Source organism: Rhinolophus sinicus, chromosome 1 (genome assembly GCF_057876585.1).
Source record: "Rhinolophus sinicus isolate RSI-liver-muscle chromosome 1, RSI-T2T, whole genome shotgun sequence".
Lineage (NCBI taxonomy): Eukaryota > Metazoa > Chordata > Mammalia > Chiroptera > Rhinolophidae > Rhinolophus > Rhinolophus sinicus.
The window spans coordinates 45,746,197-45,762,898 of NC_142501.1; the positions used below are offsets into that span (position 1 = coordinate 45,746,197).

General features: G+C 35.2%; 1 protein-coding gene across 2 annotated transcripts in view; it reads left to right on the plus strand.

The window, feature by feature from the left end:
* The window catches only part of LRRK2 (leucine rich repeat kinase 2), a 125,551-nt gene that overhangs the window by 79,504 nt on the left and 29,345 nt on the right, over positions 1-16,702 (plus strand). For both annotated transcript variants that reach the window (XM_088798845.1, XM_088798849.1), the window contains exons 33-40: positions 48-136; positions 5,563-5,750; positions 6,617-6,771; positions 7,854-8,000; positions 8,140-8,331; positions 9,045-9,191; positions 10,098-10,198; positions 13,037-13,227. In XM_088798845.1, the coding sequence (XP_088654971.1) occupies positions 48-136; positions 5,563-5,750; positions 6,617-6,771; positions 7,854-8,000; positions 8,140-8,331; positions 9,045-9,191; positions 10,098-10,198; positions 13,037-13,227 (1,210 nt within the window). The remainder of the gene's footprint in view (positions 1-47; positions 137-5,562; positions 5,751-6,616; positions 6,772-7,853; positions 8,001-8,139; positions 8,332-9,044; positions 9,192-10,097; positions 10,199-13,036; positions 13,228-16,702) is intronic.

A 16,702-nucleotide genomic window follows, 5' to 3' on the forward strand; every position in this document is an offset into this window, starting at 1 on the left:
TTTGCATATTCTAGATTCTATGAGTCACTGTTTGATTTTTACTACAGGGGTCCTTCTTCATTTTCAAGACCCAGCACTGCAGTTAAGCAACTTATATTTTGTGGAACCCAAGTGGCTTTGTAAAATCATGGCACAGGTTGGTGTCTTACATTTTGTTCGCATGGGGGTAATGGTTGACGAGAATAACAAATGGCACCCAGGGTATTGAGCATGATTGAGTTTGTGTTCAGTTAGGATAGAAACTACTGTGAATATAGAAAACTGTAGAACATTTCATGTAGAAGACTGCTTAAAGAAGAGCTTCATGGAAGAAAGAAAGATATCTTAGAGTTCACTTTAATGTCTTTAATGTTTTTAATGTCTTTAATGATAGATGTTTGTGCCACTCTGTTCCATGGTGCTTTTGTAGATCTTGATGATATTTTTGGTTTGGTTGTTGACTTAGTCAATTGAATGAAAAAAGCTTTATGAAAATTCCTGGGGTAAATACATATGAAAAAATTGGATTGGTGAGCCTGTGAAAACTATCTAGATAACATGGAGGGGGGAGTTTTGACTCTTGAGAGGATGGTCTGAGCTCTAAATGCTTACAATTTTAAAAACCATTTATGGCAGTAGTAATAGCTATCTTTTCTTCATTTATATTTTGTAGGGAAAATTATTTCTTCTTCCAATGACAATCAATTACCAATAAGTTTAATTAATTATAATAACCCATCTCTATAGGTTTGCTACCAAAAACCACTCAAGCAGAAAAACACACTAGCTCAGGGTTTCTCAATGTCTGCGTTATTGATGCTTGGGGCCAGAAAATTCTTTGTTGTCATCATAGGATAATAGCAGCATCTTTGGCCTCTACCCTGTAGATATTAGTAGCACCTTCCCAGTTATGACAAGCAATAATGTGCGTAGATATTGCCAAATATTGCTCGGGATGCAAAATCATGGCAGTTGAGTCTCCAGCGTGTATACTTACTGCAACTACTTTGGTGTATGACTATAATTTGTAGTTTTTCATGTGGCTCCCTGAATCCCTAAAATGATTATGTCTTTTTATATTAGAAGTCTCTCTTCTAATTAAACCATAATACCGTGTTTCCCCCCAAAAAAAGACCTAGCCAGGCAATCAGCTCTAATGCATCTTTTGGAGCAAAAATTAATATAAGACTCAGTCTTATATTATATTATATAAGACCCGATATTATGTTATGTTATGTTATGTTATGCTACGTTATGTTATGTTATATTATATTATGTTATATAAGTCCCGGTCTTATATTACAGTAAAATAAGACGAGGTCTTATATTAATTATTGCTCCAAAAGATGCATTAGAACTGATTGTCTGGCTAGGTCTTATTTTCAGGGAAACACAGTAGTAATTAAATTCCCTCAAATAATCTTGAATGATAGTTCCTAAATTCCGTCTAAGGAAAAAAAGAAAGATATTTTGAAGAGGGAACTTATTTAGGGTTATCCTACACCACAGAACTTGAGAGCATATTGAAACATTTTAATTGGCAACTAATTGTAATAGGGTAGCTATTTACTGTTTTGGTAGATCTTCTAAGGTAACTTTTCATCCTTCTGCCATACGCCATGGAAAGTGTGATTTTACTCATCTGCTAAATGATAATGGAACCAGTAAAGTGGGGGCACATGTTCTAGAGCCAGCATGACCTGTATTCAGGTCTCTTATAATACTTACTTTGTGATATTTCTTAATGTTTTAAGCCTTTTATTTTTTTTTCTCTTGTAAAATAAGGGTAATAACAATGTTGTCTTCTACGTTGCCTCCCTAGTTCACTGTAACTGAGAAGTAAATGTTAGCTAATTTCATATTTCACTTATTTGGTAATTAAGTCTTATTATTTGGGAAATGAGAAATAAAGTCTTCAAAACTGTAAAGATGTACTTTTGGAAAATGTGCCAGTATGCACCTAAACAAAAAATATGTGAGGTAGATATGTTCTGTACAGCAAAGGGAATTTTAAATATATCCTGAATATTTTATTGTCCTAGGTGGCACACTATAACTCTCAGAAAGTAACTAAACTTTATCTAGTCAAGAAAAGGCGAAAGTTGTGCCGAAAAGTGGTGCATTTCCATATAAACTGGGAACATTTAAAGTTGCAAAAATGTGGATAATATCAGAGTGGGAATATCTTATTCAGTGGATTAAGGAAGTGGTTCATATCAGAATCACAGTCTCTTAGCAAAAACAAATTTCCACCTTGACCACAATAAAACCTCTGAAGATTTTTTGGATTAATTAAGTTGAAACTCAATGAAGTTCTTCTCATTAGTATAAACATGTTAATATATGTGGAAACTAAGTCAAGAATTTGAACAGCTTCAAGTTATTTTGAAAGATAGATCTAAATGGTCAGTAAAATGGTAATTTAAATTTCTTATTAACTTAAAAAATAAATAGTATCATTTTTATTTGTGGTAGTACAGTGAAATATATCATTTTCACGGAGGTTTAAAGAGAATGAAAGCTATAAATAATCAAGTGAAAACAAAAATGACTGGTCGGACACCCGTCCATCAGCAAAAATAAATAGGAGTATTCACCTCAATGAATCATCAAAACAAGGGAAGGAATAATTTCCTAGTGCAACAGCTGTAATGAGCCTTCCCTCCTTCCATATTCTCTGAGCTGTTAGGTCATTCAACTTATTAAAGAAACTTTCATCCACACGCAGAGAAGTTTGCAAAACTCATTTAACTGTATGAAAAAATATATTCGGGACTTACTGAATTAATCAGGTGGAATATTAAAGAGCTTCCATGGCAAAGTAATCTTGATAATACCATGTGTGAGGAATTTGGAAAATTCTCTTTCCTTGCATAAGGGCATACGTTAGCCTTATAAGTTACTAGGCTGAAGGAATATTAGCAAGTCTTTTAAAGGTGGTAAAATTAAGATACTGTTTCAGTGTTCTATGGCTATTTAACAAGATACCCCCAAATTTGGAAGCTTAAAATGTCAAGTTTATTATTTCTCACTAGTCTGTGCATTGATGGGGTTCTGCTCCACAAAGCTTTGACATGGGTCATTGAACTTGGCTGGAATGTCCAAGAAGGCCACACTCACCTTTTGATGTATTGGTGCTCCTCCGTATGCCTCTCATGTGGCTACTTCTCTTACAGTACAGGGCCAGAACTGGTACAGTGTCCCGTCTTTCTTTTTTCATTTCTTCACCAATGTATATTGTATTCTTTTTGTTGTTGTTTTACTTTTAGTTGTTTAAGTGTGTTTTTCCAGGACCCATCAGCTCCAAGTGAAGTAGTTGTTTCAATCTAGTTGTGGAGGGTGCAGCTCACAGTGGCCCATGTGGGGATGGAACCGGCAACCTTGTTGTTAAGAGCAATGTGCTCTAACCAACTGAGCTACCCGGTTGCCCTATAGTATTCTTTTTTTTAAATTAAACTTATTGGGGTAACATTGGTTAGTAAAATTACACAGATTTCAAATATACATTTTTATAATACTTCATCTATATATTGCATTGCATGTTCACAACCCAAAGTCAAATCTTCCATCACCATATATTTGACTCCCTTTTTCTTCTTCTACCACTTCTGCCACATTCTAGTGACCAAAGCAACCACAAGGCCATTGTACATTCAAGGGGAAAGGAGATGAACTCCTTTCTTGATGGATTGAGCAGCACACATGTATAGGGAGGAAATGAATTGATCTATCCATCTTTGAAAACAATCTGCCACAAAGAATGGTAACATATGCATATAAATATACTAAAAAATCAAGCACAGACCAGTTTTAAAGTCAATTGGTCTAAGGAAAATGGAATATGTACATAATAATGGCTCACATATGAGGGGTTACTATGTGCTTTTCCAAGATTATCTAATTCTCAGAGAAACTTTTTAAAATGATACTATATTAACCCCCATCTTGAAGATGAAGAAATTGAGTGACAGGGAGGTTAAATAATGTATCCAAAGTTACATATTTAGGAAGAGGTAGAGTTATTAGGATTTCAGATCACATGGTTTGACTCCAGTACCTATAAGCCTAACCCTAGCATAAAATGCAGCAAATTTCATTTTCTCAATCAACCTTATTTATTAAATACTATGTTCTGGATATTGTTCTGGTGCTAGAACTATAGCAGTAGACCAAACAATGTCCCTATACTCATGGAGCTGACAGTCAAATGGGAGGAAATCCTAATATATAAATACTTATGTCAGGTGGTACAGAGTCATTTTATATATACATATATATATATAATATGGTTGGGGATAGAGAGTGAATTGTCAGACAAGTTGTTAGTAACTTAAAATCACTAAAACAAACAATTCTTTTTACCATCTAAATTTTAAGAATGATCTGAGATTTCTATAAAGTATACCGTATAGAAGCCCCCAAATATAGTATTTATTATTTAAAAACTCGTAATACGTTTTTATTAGCTATCATTATGTTCAGTCAATCATGCATTTATTAATTCACTAACCATTATATGTACAAAAGAGGAAAACAGAAATAAGACAAGTCCTTGGGCCTAAGAATTTTAGAATTCAGCATTTCAGGCAACTACATAAAGTAAATAACATTTGTTCCTATTTAAATATCCCTTAAACATTATAGATGCACTAAAGAAATTAAGCACAAACCTCTTTTAAAAATTAACTTGTCTAAGTAAAATGAATAGGAATATATAGATAGTAATGGCTAACATATTAGGACTTGCTATATACTAAAAATTGTGATATGTACTTTGCATGCCTTATGCGTGTTATATCTTACTGCATTCTGATGACAATTTAAGTGACAGTCACTTTTATTATCTCATTTTACATAGAAGGAAGCTGTGGCTTAAAGGAATTAAGTACCTTTCCCAAGGTCACATAGCTAGACTAGGGCCTGATTTGAACCTGGGTTCTTCTGACTTAAATATTTTTAACTGCTGTGATGATGATCAAAGCTCAAAGTATGGTCTTCACATTAGAATCATCTGGGTTTGTTGTTAAAAAAGCAGACTCTCAAGACTCATCACAGACCTATTGATCTCAACTCTGAGTAGAATCCAACAAAATTCAGTAGTTACTTTGTTGAGAATCACTGAACTGTGCTACATAGCCTCTCTTCCCATTGATGGAAGCCATCTACTATTATATAAATGTAAAATAATATTTCTATTGCAAACCAGAAGTGATAACACAGTCTGGAAGATAATTTCCCTAGGAATCTATTAATGAAGCTATAATAAGGATGTGGGGTATTAGCTTGATCTGTTGATTGGAGTTGGGGAACACTTGAAGTTTATTGGGTTCAGAGGATTTTCATAATTTCTGATGTGAATTCACTGCCTTAATTTAATAACATTTTTTTGTTTTGAGGGAAGTTGATGACCTACTAGGCTTCTAGGATACGTGGCTGTTAGCTAGAGAAATTAGGTCCTGTGTTATACTTGATAATGTTAAAATTCTGATTATTTTCACTGAACAAAGTGACACAAAATGCTTTAAATTCAAAACTTTTTAGAAAATAAATTCCAGTGATTATTTATAAGATTAAATCTTTCAGATTTTGACAGTGAAAGTGGAAGGCTGTCCAAAACATCCTAAAGGAATTATTTCACGTAGAGATGTGGAAAAATTTCTTTCAAAGAAAAAGAGATTTCCAAAGAACTACATGCTACAGTACTTTAAACTCCTAGAAAAATTCCAGATTGCCTTGCCAATAGGAGAAGAATATTTGCTGGTTCCAAGCAGGTAAACCAAAACTGAAAAATTTAATTACTCTATGGAAACTCACCATCTAGTTTATCGTTCTAATTGTCAAAATAACATCGATCTACGAGAAATATACTAAGTATTTTTTTTGCTTCTTGTGTAAATGTTCTTCTGAAGTATAACATTTACTTTTAATGAAAATACTACGTTTGGCATTTTAAAGATATAGTAAATGACTTATTTTATGTATATAATTACTATTTGAAATACCATTGCTTAAATTATTTAAGAAAGATAAATGGTGGTGATTATTGTGTGTGTGTGTGTGTGTGTGTGTGTGTGTGTGTGTGTGTGTGTGTCTTCTTACATGGTACTGAGAGAGTTATTAGGAAAGTTTTGGGCAAATAGTGAGTTTTGAACAGAGTCTTAAAAGAACTTATGACTGAATTTTCAGAGGAGAGGGGCAACACAGTGGAGGCCTAAGCTCTAACCCTGTATTATAGAAATTTTTCTTATTTCTTTATAAGCATCTGGAGAATATTATAATGTACTATGACATTGAAAAGTGTAAATTGCATTGATTGATGGATAGTAGCCAATTCTAAAAATAGATATTCACGTTTTATATAATCCTTTGATACTTGTCTGTGCATAACTAATTGTAATAACTTATTTATTAGTATAAATAAGATTAGTGAAAACAATTTCATGCATCTTCTTCATCTGAACATAGATTTGAATTGATTAAATCATCATTGAACTTTTAAAATAGGAAGAGCATGTAGTACAAGAACATTATAAAAAATGCAACAGCTTAGAATATTTATCTTCAATTCATCGATTTCAAGTTATACAGCTTGCGTGTTTTATGAAGCTGTATAATGATGGTATCCTTTTGCCTTTAGTTTGTCTGACCACAGGCCTGTGATAGAGCTTCCCCATTGTGAGAACTCTGAGATTATCATTCGACTATATGAAATGCCTTATTTTCCAATGGGATTTTGGTCAAGATTAATCAATCGATTGCTTGAAATTTCACCTTACATGCTTTCAGGCAGAGGTATGTATTTAAGAAGGCTTAATATTTAGAGAAGTTAGGGGTAAAACATATTAAAATTAATGTCATTTTTCTCAGGATTTACTTTTTTGTAAGGCAGCTGAAAATCAGAAAATAATCTCATAAACTTCACATTGGACAATATAAAGACATATGTACTCACATAAGTTGATGCAATTTGTCAAGAAGAAAATTCCTCAGATCCTCATTAAAGGCCCATTTGTTCATATTTTAGACACATTTAAAATACATATGAATATCTTGCTTTCCAAGCCAAAGCACACTAAAAGCAACACCTGTAAAAGGTGCATTACTAGGAATCATTGGTTTACACATACACACACACACACACATACACCTAAGCACACACACAAACAAAGAAAACTAAAAGTGGGGTCGGTAATAGCTCTATCTGCTGCACAGTCCCTGAGTGGTTTATAAAAATGAGTATTCATAATGCTAGCTTTTTATTATGCAAGAAAAAATTCTTAGTGCTCCAACGGGAAAAAATATATATTTTTTGTTTAAAAATTAGCGTTATAAAGGTGTTACTGTATTCTGAAATAAACTTTAACTTGCTTGCAATTAATCAACATATAGGAAGTTACACTGCATTAAAATATTCAGGAAGTTTTGGTTTTAGCATGACTACCAACTTCTTTTTAAAAGTTATGAGAACTTATGATTCTCTTTCTTCATCGATTAAACATATTAAACCTAAGTAGTTTAATATGTTTAATCTTAGCTTATTGACTTGAAATCTATCTTAGATTTTGTGCTGGGCATTTTGTTTATTTTATTGCAAAACTAATGATGAAATATTTAGTATCATATTTAATAGCTATAGATGAGGATTATCAATAATTATTCCAATACTTTCTTTCAAAACGAATATTAGGTTTGTGCAATACTTTTGCAGTTTTTGTAATTATTTTTAATCTTTTAAACCGCAATTACTTTTGCACCAACCTAATATATCTCTATTGCCATCACTTGGGGTGTGTGCAGTGATTTCCTCCCCCCTTTAATTTTTGGAGTAATTAATGATTAATGAATACACTTGGGTCCATTTAAACTTCTTTCAGAACGAGCACTTCGTCCAAACAGAATGTATTGGCGACAAGGCATCTACTTAAATTGGTCTCCTGAAGCTTATTGCCTGGTAGGATCTGAAGTCTTAGATAATCACCCAGAGAGTTTCTTAAAAATTACAGTTCCTTCTTGTAGAAAAGGTAAGGAAATTAATTTGAAACTCTGAATTGTACCACTAAAGTAATCTAAACTTCTTAAATTTCTAGTTACTCTTTTTCAGCTCTGCAACAGAGTAAATTTCAGAGAGGGTGTTGATGAGCTCTTCTTTGGATTATGTAGGCTGTATTCTTTTGGGCCAAGTTGTGGACCACATTGATTCTCTCATGGAAGAATGGTTTCCTGGGTTGTTGGAGATTGATATTTGTGGTGAAGGAGAAACTCTGTTGAAGAAATGGGCATTATATAGCTTTAATGATGGTGAAGAACATCAAAAAATCTTACTTGATGACTTAATGAAGAAAGCAGAAGAAGGTATGTGTTGATACAACTTACAAATGCTTTTAAGTGATCTTTCAATATTTGTGAAGTGGGTTTTGTAATAAACTATTGAACTATATTAAATTTTACAATAAATTATTTATTTTGTAATAAATTGTAGAAATTATTCTTATCCATAAAGGATGAATTAGAGGAAACTACATTCAATTATAGTGACAGTTCAGAAAAATGGATTATATTTATTACCAGTAAGATCTCATGTTCTAGATTCAGAACAATGTTGATTTGAGAGCATGGGTACTAGCACACTGAGCAACATAACTTAATCTGTGAAATGCGAATACTAAGAAAACGTACTTCATAGAATTGTTACAAGGATTAAAATAGATGACATATGGAAATAACTTAGCAACATGCCAGCCATATAATAAGTGCACCATGAATGTGTTAAAAGTAGAGAATAATAATTTCCTAGTCAGATGTCAGGTAGTCTGAAGCAGTTCTAAATTCTACTTTATAGCAAGTGCGTCTAGGAATGAGTTTTTGAAACTCCAATAGATAGATACAAATTCAACCTTTAAACTTTGTCAAAATTTCTAGATAAAAACAGGATTGGTAAGAAAATCTAAAAAATTAATTAGAACTCATAACAAATATGTGATTATTTTCTAAAGAAAATCAAAAGCACAAATTTATATACATCCTTTAAAGTTTGTTTTTTAAAAAATGTTTTATGTACTTCTCAGGAGACCTCCTAGTAAACCCAGATCAGCCAAGGCTCACCATTCCAATCTCTCAGATTGCTCCTGACTTGATTTTGGCTGACCTGCCTAGAAATATTATGCTGAATAGTGATGAATTGAAATTTGTACAAGCTCCAGAGTTTCTCTTAGGTAACTATTTTTCTTGGTTTGGGAATGAAAATTAACATGCAATTTTTCCTTATAATATATAAAATATTCAAATATAGTTATATTACCATGGTTTTTGTGTCCTTATATATTTGTCATTTTTTCCCCCTTCAGAATGATGTATTTTAAAGCAATATCATGTTACCGATCTGGAATTTGCTTTGTGCACACTCTTATTGAGTAGGTTAAAGATAAGGATGGAAATATCATGGAAGCACTCATATTTATAAAATATGTCCTTGCATTTACTTTAATTGCCAGGGATGGGGGAGGCTGATAAAGAGCTTTTCAGTTGAGTAACACAGCCATTTTTCAATTTCAAAAAGACAACGTGAACGGCCAGTTAGCTTTGGGGCTAGGCATGGGGCAAAGAGTTAAGATAATTTTTTCAATTTGACTCCAGAATGACCTCAAAAGAGCTTTGTTTTTATCAGATATATGGAAGTTGGAATAAGAACTAGTTTGCGGAAAAGATAATGAATGTGGCTTTTGATGGAACGTGATTGAGATTTGGAGGAGCATGCCAGTGGAAATCTCCAACACAAAGTTGTAAATATAGGATAGAGTTCAGGAGGTAGCGTGTGGCTGTAAACGAAAATGTGAAAATTCTCTACATATAGGGATAGATGAAGTTAAGGAATGGGTGAGGTAATTGAGTAGGGAGTGCTTAAATGGAAGATAAGACTAGGGACAAAATCTTTAGGTGCATCTTAGTTCAGGGAGTAAAAGAAAGAAGAGGAAGCATTAAAGGAGACATGATTCAATGAAATAAGTGGGTCAGATTTATCTTAAAGTATATAACAGATATAATTACAATAGACATGATTTATTTCATTTTTCTGCTTGGAAAGATTAACATATGTGCTTTGTACTTTTTTTTTTCAAAAGGCGATGGCAGTTTTGGATCAGTTTATCGAGCAGTCTATGAAGGAGAAGAAGTGGCCGTGAAGATTTTTAATAAACATACATCACTTAGACTGTTAAGACAAGTAAGAAATCCAATAATATGATTACATTAAATCTTACATCGTTAATCTCCTGGAACTCTTGTTTTGCATGTTTGTGAAAATGCAAAATGATGACCACATTGCCCCCAAAGTTTACTTGAGTTTAATTATGAAATTCCACTTAGTCCTTTCTTCATGGAGTAAAAATGTTTTGTTTCGTTTCTCTTGTTGAAAACAAAGAAAAAACAGTTTTCTGAGAACTCTTGTTTTAGGCTTCACAGCTATATAATACAATTACAGAAGAAAAGAAGGTACCTCTTTTGAGGTCTTGTATTTCAAAGGAACCAAAATCCATATACAGTAGACCATTTAAAAACTTTTCTTGGCCTCAGTTAAGTCACATGTTCTTTTCTCAACAAGCACTTATGTTCAGGGCAGTCTGTGTGCTGATTGGCTTAGGCTTGTGTTACTGAACCAATTACTATGGTAATAAGGACGGTATTGCTTAGAATATTCCCACTTTTCCCTGAGGCTGGGGTTGGGGTCCATTCCGAACACCGTGGTTCATGGGCTACATGGATGAAGATTGGATATCTCAGCAAAAATCAGGGTACTCTTAAGAAGAAAGAAAGGTGCATGGATGTTGAATGCATAACCAAGAGTGGTCACTCCAGTAACCCTCTCTTGTTTTTAATCCTGGTGGAGATTTATTTCTTTTTTCTGAGTCTTTCCTGGTAGTGGGAATGAGGAAGAGAGACAAAGGGAGAGCAGAGGTAAAATCCAGTGTGAATGGTGACATCTTATACCAGAACTCAATTATATGTTTGAATCTATTCATTCTTTTTCCCTTGATTTATTAAAAAAACAAAAACAAAAACAAAATTTCCCTGGATTTATTAAGCAAACAAAACAAAACAAACAAAAACTTTGTGCCTGAATCTGAATTTAAATAACTTATGTAAAACTTAAAAAATACACAGTTAGAATATATTATTTACTCTGAATAATAAAAGTAATTTCATACCTGTGCAAAATATCCTGGAGTAATATTGATTAATACCAAAAGTCACACTATAGCTCTAGGAATAAGCTAATAAGCACTTTGTATATAGAAGCAAGTCTGTGAACCAAATCTGGGCACAATCTCTTTCAATCTGTAGGCAATTTGTTAAAATATATAAATTGATTTTTCAGCCTGGGTCATTACTCTTCAATATATCATGTATTTCAAATTTTAGGTAATGTGCTCAGGGAACCCTGTTGGAAATCAGAACACTAAAAATGTATACAGAATTGATTAGTGCATAGGCAGCTAGGTGAATCAAAGAAATGTTGGAAGAAATAGAAACAGTGGCATGTACATAATATACTTCTTTAAAATAAAAAGGAAAAGAAAAATCTTCAGTGTTTGGTACTACATTTTGAGGGCCATTCTGCCAGTGGTCATGAATTGTGGCTGATCATTATACCTTTTTGTTTTTCTCTCAGTGAGCGGCTTTTCTAGGATAGAAAATTTGGATTAAGCTTCTTTCTGTGTCTATGAAAGAAAAAAAAACAGAGCTAATTTGATTTGTGCTCATCAGTTTCAACCAACTGTGCTAATCAGACATAGAAGAAAAAAAGATTTTTATCTGCTAAGGATATACGATTGCAGTCTGAAACATTTGTTCTTGGGAAATCCCCTCTCAGGGTATTCAGCCTTTCTTCTTCAGCCAGCAGATTTCTCCACACTTCAGTTTCCTGATAAATGCAGTTGGCACTGATACTTCCCATCTTTGAAGCTGGTTGTTCAGAAGCAGAGCTCCTATAGAAATCACTGTTTAAAACTTGAATCAATTTAACATCACCTAAGCTATGCAGTACAATTTCAGAGTAAAGTAGAATATGCTGAATAAAGTGTATGATGGAATTAAAAAACAACATTATAAAGGAGACTGTAAAGTCTCACATGATGTGGTCTAGAAGAAGGATTGCTTCAGAATAGAGACCTCTCTGTTCAAGCTAAAATGGTATCTCTGATTTCTTGGATTGGAGAAATTATAGCTGGGGATGGCTTGAGTAAGGGTGGTCCAAGGTAGGTCATTCTGAAGAAGTGATAGCATATATATATAAGCTAAGATCTGAATGGCAAGAAGCCTTCAGTTCTGTGAAGGGTGAAGAGATTTCCAGGAAGCAGGATCAGCAAGGGTAGAGACCCAGTGGCTGGAAGGAAGGAGCCAGGCCTGTGCCAGGGCTTGAATGAACGCCGGTGATAGCGGAGGGGTGGTGAATGGAAAGGAGAGAGAAAGAAATTTGGGTGTGAGAGGTGGGCTGGGGCCAGATCAGGTCAGGCCATGAAGGCTGTATAAGTACATGGGGTTTATATCTAAGAGTAAGGGAAGTCAGTAGAGAATTTTCAGGAGAGGTTGATGCCATATGTGTCTGTGGCCTTAGACATTTCCCTCAGTAAACTTTTCTAGTTTTTAAACCAGAGATGATACGCAGGTTATAGCCCACATGGCAGTTGCAGTTGATTTATAGTGGCTGCTCAGAATCCCGGGCTGAGAAGGATTCTGTGGCTAATTAGGATTTAGTAGTTAAGATTGACATGACCTGTTAAACATGACCACATGTGTGTCCTGTCCCTGCATTAAGTGTTCTGATAAAAGCAGAGAAAAGGGAAAACTAGAACGTAAAGTTTTAATTCAAAACAGAGCTTCAAAACCAGCAGTTTATTCCTGAATATGTGGGAAATATACAAAAACCTCAAAGAAGTGGACAGTTTGCTATAATTTAATCACCCAGAGCAAGCTGTGTTTAAAGTGTTGATGCACTGAAGGAAGGAGATACTGGGTCAGAGGCGATGTTGTATTGCTCTTAAATGGTGTTTGACTTTTGCAGGAGCTGGTGGTGCTTTGCCACCTCCACCACCCCAGCCTAATATCTTTGCTGGCAGCTGGGATTCGTCCACGAATGTTGGTGATGGAGCTGGCTTCCAAGGGCTCCCTGGATCGCCTGCTTCAGCAGGACAAAGCCAGTCTCACGAGAACCCTGCAGCACAGGATCGCACTACATGTGGCTGATGGTTTGAGGTAGTGAATTACGTCGTGTGGTTTCCTAGTCAGTGTATGACAAGGATTAACGGAGACTTATTCTCAGGCTCTGAGAATAGCACTTCCCAATAACATGGTGCCTGGTAACATTTCACAGACAACTTGGGTGAAAAACTACCATTTCCCTGATTAAACTTTAAAATTCGGTAAAAACAATAGTAGGAAGGTCACGTGGAACCTCATAGCTCATAGTAGTCGATCTTGAACTCAGGAGTCCAGCTCCAGAGCCCATGGTCTTAACTTTGTATTTAGCTTGCCTCCTCTAGAGAAGTAAATGTTAGGCTTCAGTGTATCAAGGAAAGTGTCAATTAGCATGGATAGTTCTAATGAGGAAAGGTGAGTCTTATTTCTGAAGGGGACTAGAGTGATTTGAGTCAGGTTGCTCTGTAGGACTGTAGTGTGTCTCAGAGGCACACCCAACCATGCAGCCAGACAGTAGCTAGAGCCCTGGATAGGCAGTGCAACAGAGTGGAAAGGCCGTGGGCTTTGGAGAAAACAGGACTGGGATCGATCTGCTCCACACACTTAGCGACCGGGATTTTATATCTCTGATTCTCTCTCTATTTTAATAGTCTCTAAACTGTGACTAATACTTAATGGGAAAATGTTTTGAGGACTTTTGTAATAACTGAACACATCCCAAATTAATCTTTTGACTTTCCTCTCCTGCATTGCTCCCCATCTCCAGTCACTCTGTTATTTCATCTTAGACTCATCCTTCATTCTTTCCTTTCTCTCACATTCTACACCTAATCCTTTAGCAGATATTTTCAGCTCTGCTGTCAAATATATCTTAATGCAGCTACTTCGTACATCTTCTCTCCCTACCACCAGAGTCCAAGCAGCTGTCATTTCTCCTTGCCTAACTGGCCTCCCTGCTTTCGCCTTTACCCCATATAGTCTATTCTTTACACAGCACCCAGAATGATTTTTCTACCATGGATGTTGGGTCAAGTCTGTCTCCACTTTTCAACCCTCTCCTACCTCGCTTTCTGGCCACTGTGCTCAGCCACTCTCCTCCCTGAGGTTTCTTGAATATGCCAGAGGATTTAGACCAGCTCTTCTCTCGGCCAGGAACATCTGACCGCAGATTTCCTCTTGGCTCATTACTCATTTCATTCAGTTCTCTTCTCAGAGAGGATGCCCCTGACTACCTCATGTTTCCCTAGTACCTATAGCACTTATTGCTGACGGGTATTCTTTATGTTTTTACATAAAGAATTTTTGTTTAATGTCTGTCTTTGTCACTAGAATCTAAGCAATACAGTAGTAGGGACATTTTATCACATTCACCGTTGCATCCCAGCACCTAGAGCAGTGAGCCCTCAGTAAATATATGTTGGTATTAGGGAAAGAGGGAGACAGGGGAATGGAGAAAACCAGCACCTGGGCATAGTAGTCACACAGTGGATGCAAATTTCCTTCTCTTCTGAAATACAGTGTCTATTCTTTTCGGACAGTATCCAGAAATGTAAATGGAATGGGCAGTAAAGAAAACAAACACTGCTCACAAACAAACCAAACCAAACCTGGAGGATATAACTCTTAGTAATGTATAGAGAATCTAATAAGTACATAAAATAAGTATATTGCCCTTCATGAAAGAGTCTGGAAACCTGTGGAAAACATACAGATTATTAAATGTAATACAGAGATTTGGATTTGGGTTGAAATATCTACTTTTGAACACCAGGGGGAACCTTGTGTTAAATTAATCCAGATAAAGTGCAACGATGTCGCCTCTATTTCAGAGCTCAGTGACTTTCCTTAATTAAACTAACTACACATCCTAGTTTTCCCCTCATTCTTCCACATAATCCCCGAAGTGCTCATTTATAGACCATCGAATTGGTATTTCTTATTCACCATAGTTTGAAAGACCACGTCTCTAAAATAACCTATTCTGGTTCTCTGAGACCTTACTTTAAAAAAACAAATCCAGCAGTTTCTGATGAAGTAAATAAAATCTCAGCGTATTTTCCCATAATTTGCCTGATTTGTTCTCAGCATAATGCCAAGACAGCTTTCTGTATTTTGTGCCCAAGAGGGTAGTTGATTTCACTAGCTAGCCATCTCCCACCAGCACTAAGTAAAAATTAGCATTAAGGTTTGTCTTCCCAAATATGTTTTAGCATCAAGCTATAACTACAGTGGTAGAAAGAGACAATAAAATCGCACTCCTTTGGAGTCCCTTACATGATGGAGGTATTTAGAAGTGACACACAAGAACTTTCTTCACATCATATATTCTCTCTTCCATAGTCTTTCCTTCAGCTATTAGCTTGCATCTTTTATTCAGTCTGCTCCTTTGAGCTCTTTATCATCATTCTCAACTACGTATGAAGTTATATATGTTTCCCATATGTTTATATGTTTCAATATATTAAAAATTGAATTTACTTTCTCTGCTCCTTCCTCCGACCATCAATCTAGTCTGTCTTTTATATCTCCTACTTGCCAGTGAAGATCCTTGTGGTTACATCCAGTCCAATCCCCTCCCCCAAAAGTAAGTAAGTATCCATTTGTCTGCCAGGTTTTTGACTACCTTACTTTATCTTTTTAATGCCAATACTGCTGCCTTGGTCCATTACCTCCAGGGAATTATCAGAATATTTCTTCTAAAACAAAAATCTAATTATGCCTGAAATTTCCTGATAGTTCCAAGTTATCTGCAAAGTACATCCAAATGCCTCGGTGTAGCATCAAAAGTCTTTATGTATGCCTCTTGCCTGCTTCTGTAGCCTCCTTCCACTCCATGGCCCAAACTCAGCTGAAGATCTTGACTTTTCATTGACATCCATGTCTATCTTTGCATTTGTTATTCCTCGTTCCACAAATTTGTCTGCCTAGAGAGCTCATTTTCCTCTAGAATTGGCTTGCATACCTTCTCCACAATGAAGCTTAACCACACCATGAAGAGTTAACCTCTGTATACCATGTTTCTTGAGACCACTCTATGCAGAACTTTGTGTTAGGTGCTGAAGAGGGAAAGGTAGGGATTATATCATTCTTATTTATCAAGGTTGAGAATTTGCGGTCTAGTGGGAGAGTCTGCTTTGCTATCTTTATCTCTGTGCTTTCCGCCCTCTGGCTTCCCTATAGCACTTGGTATACACCACGTTTCTGCAACCCTATTTGAGCACCTGTTTCTCCTTCTATATTGTGACCAACCCCTCAAGATACACTGATGATAATCATGATTAAAGAGTGACTAACTCTTTTTATATAAGTTTTTAAACTAAAATATTTGATAATGCCCACTGTCACATAATACATAAATGATGGCTGAATTATTTTCAGTAAGGCAAAATCTGCACTTGTTAATATTTTAAAAGCTATTTTGCTATTGAGTTACTTAAACTGTGCTTCTTAAGATTAAATTCTGTAATTGAACATTTTAACTAACCCAGGTAATCTTTCTCTCCCACGGACATTATTTCACATTGTTTTACTT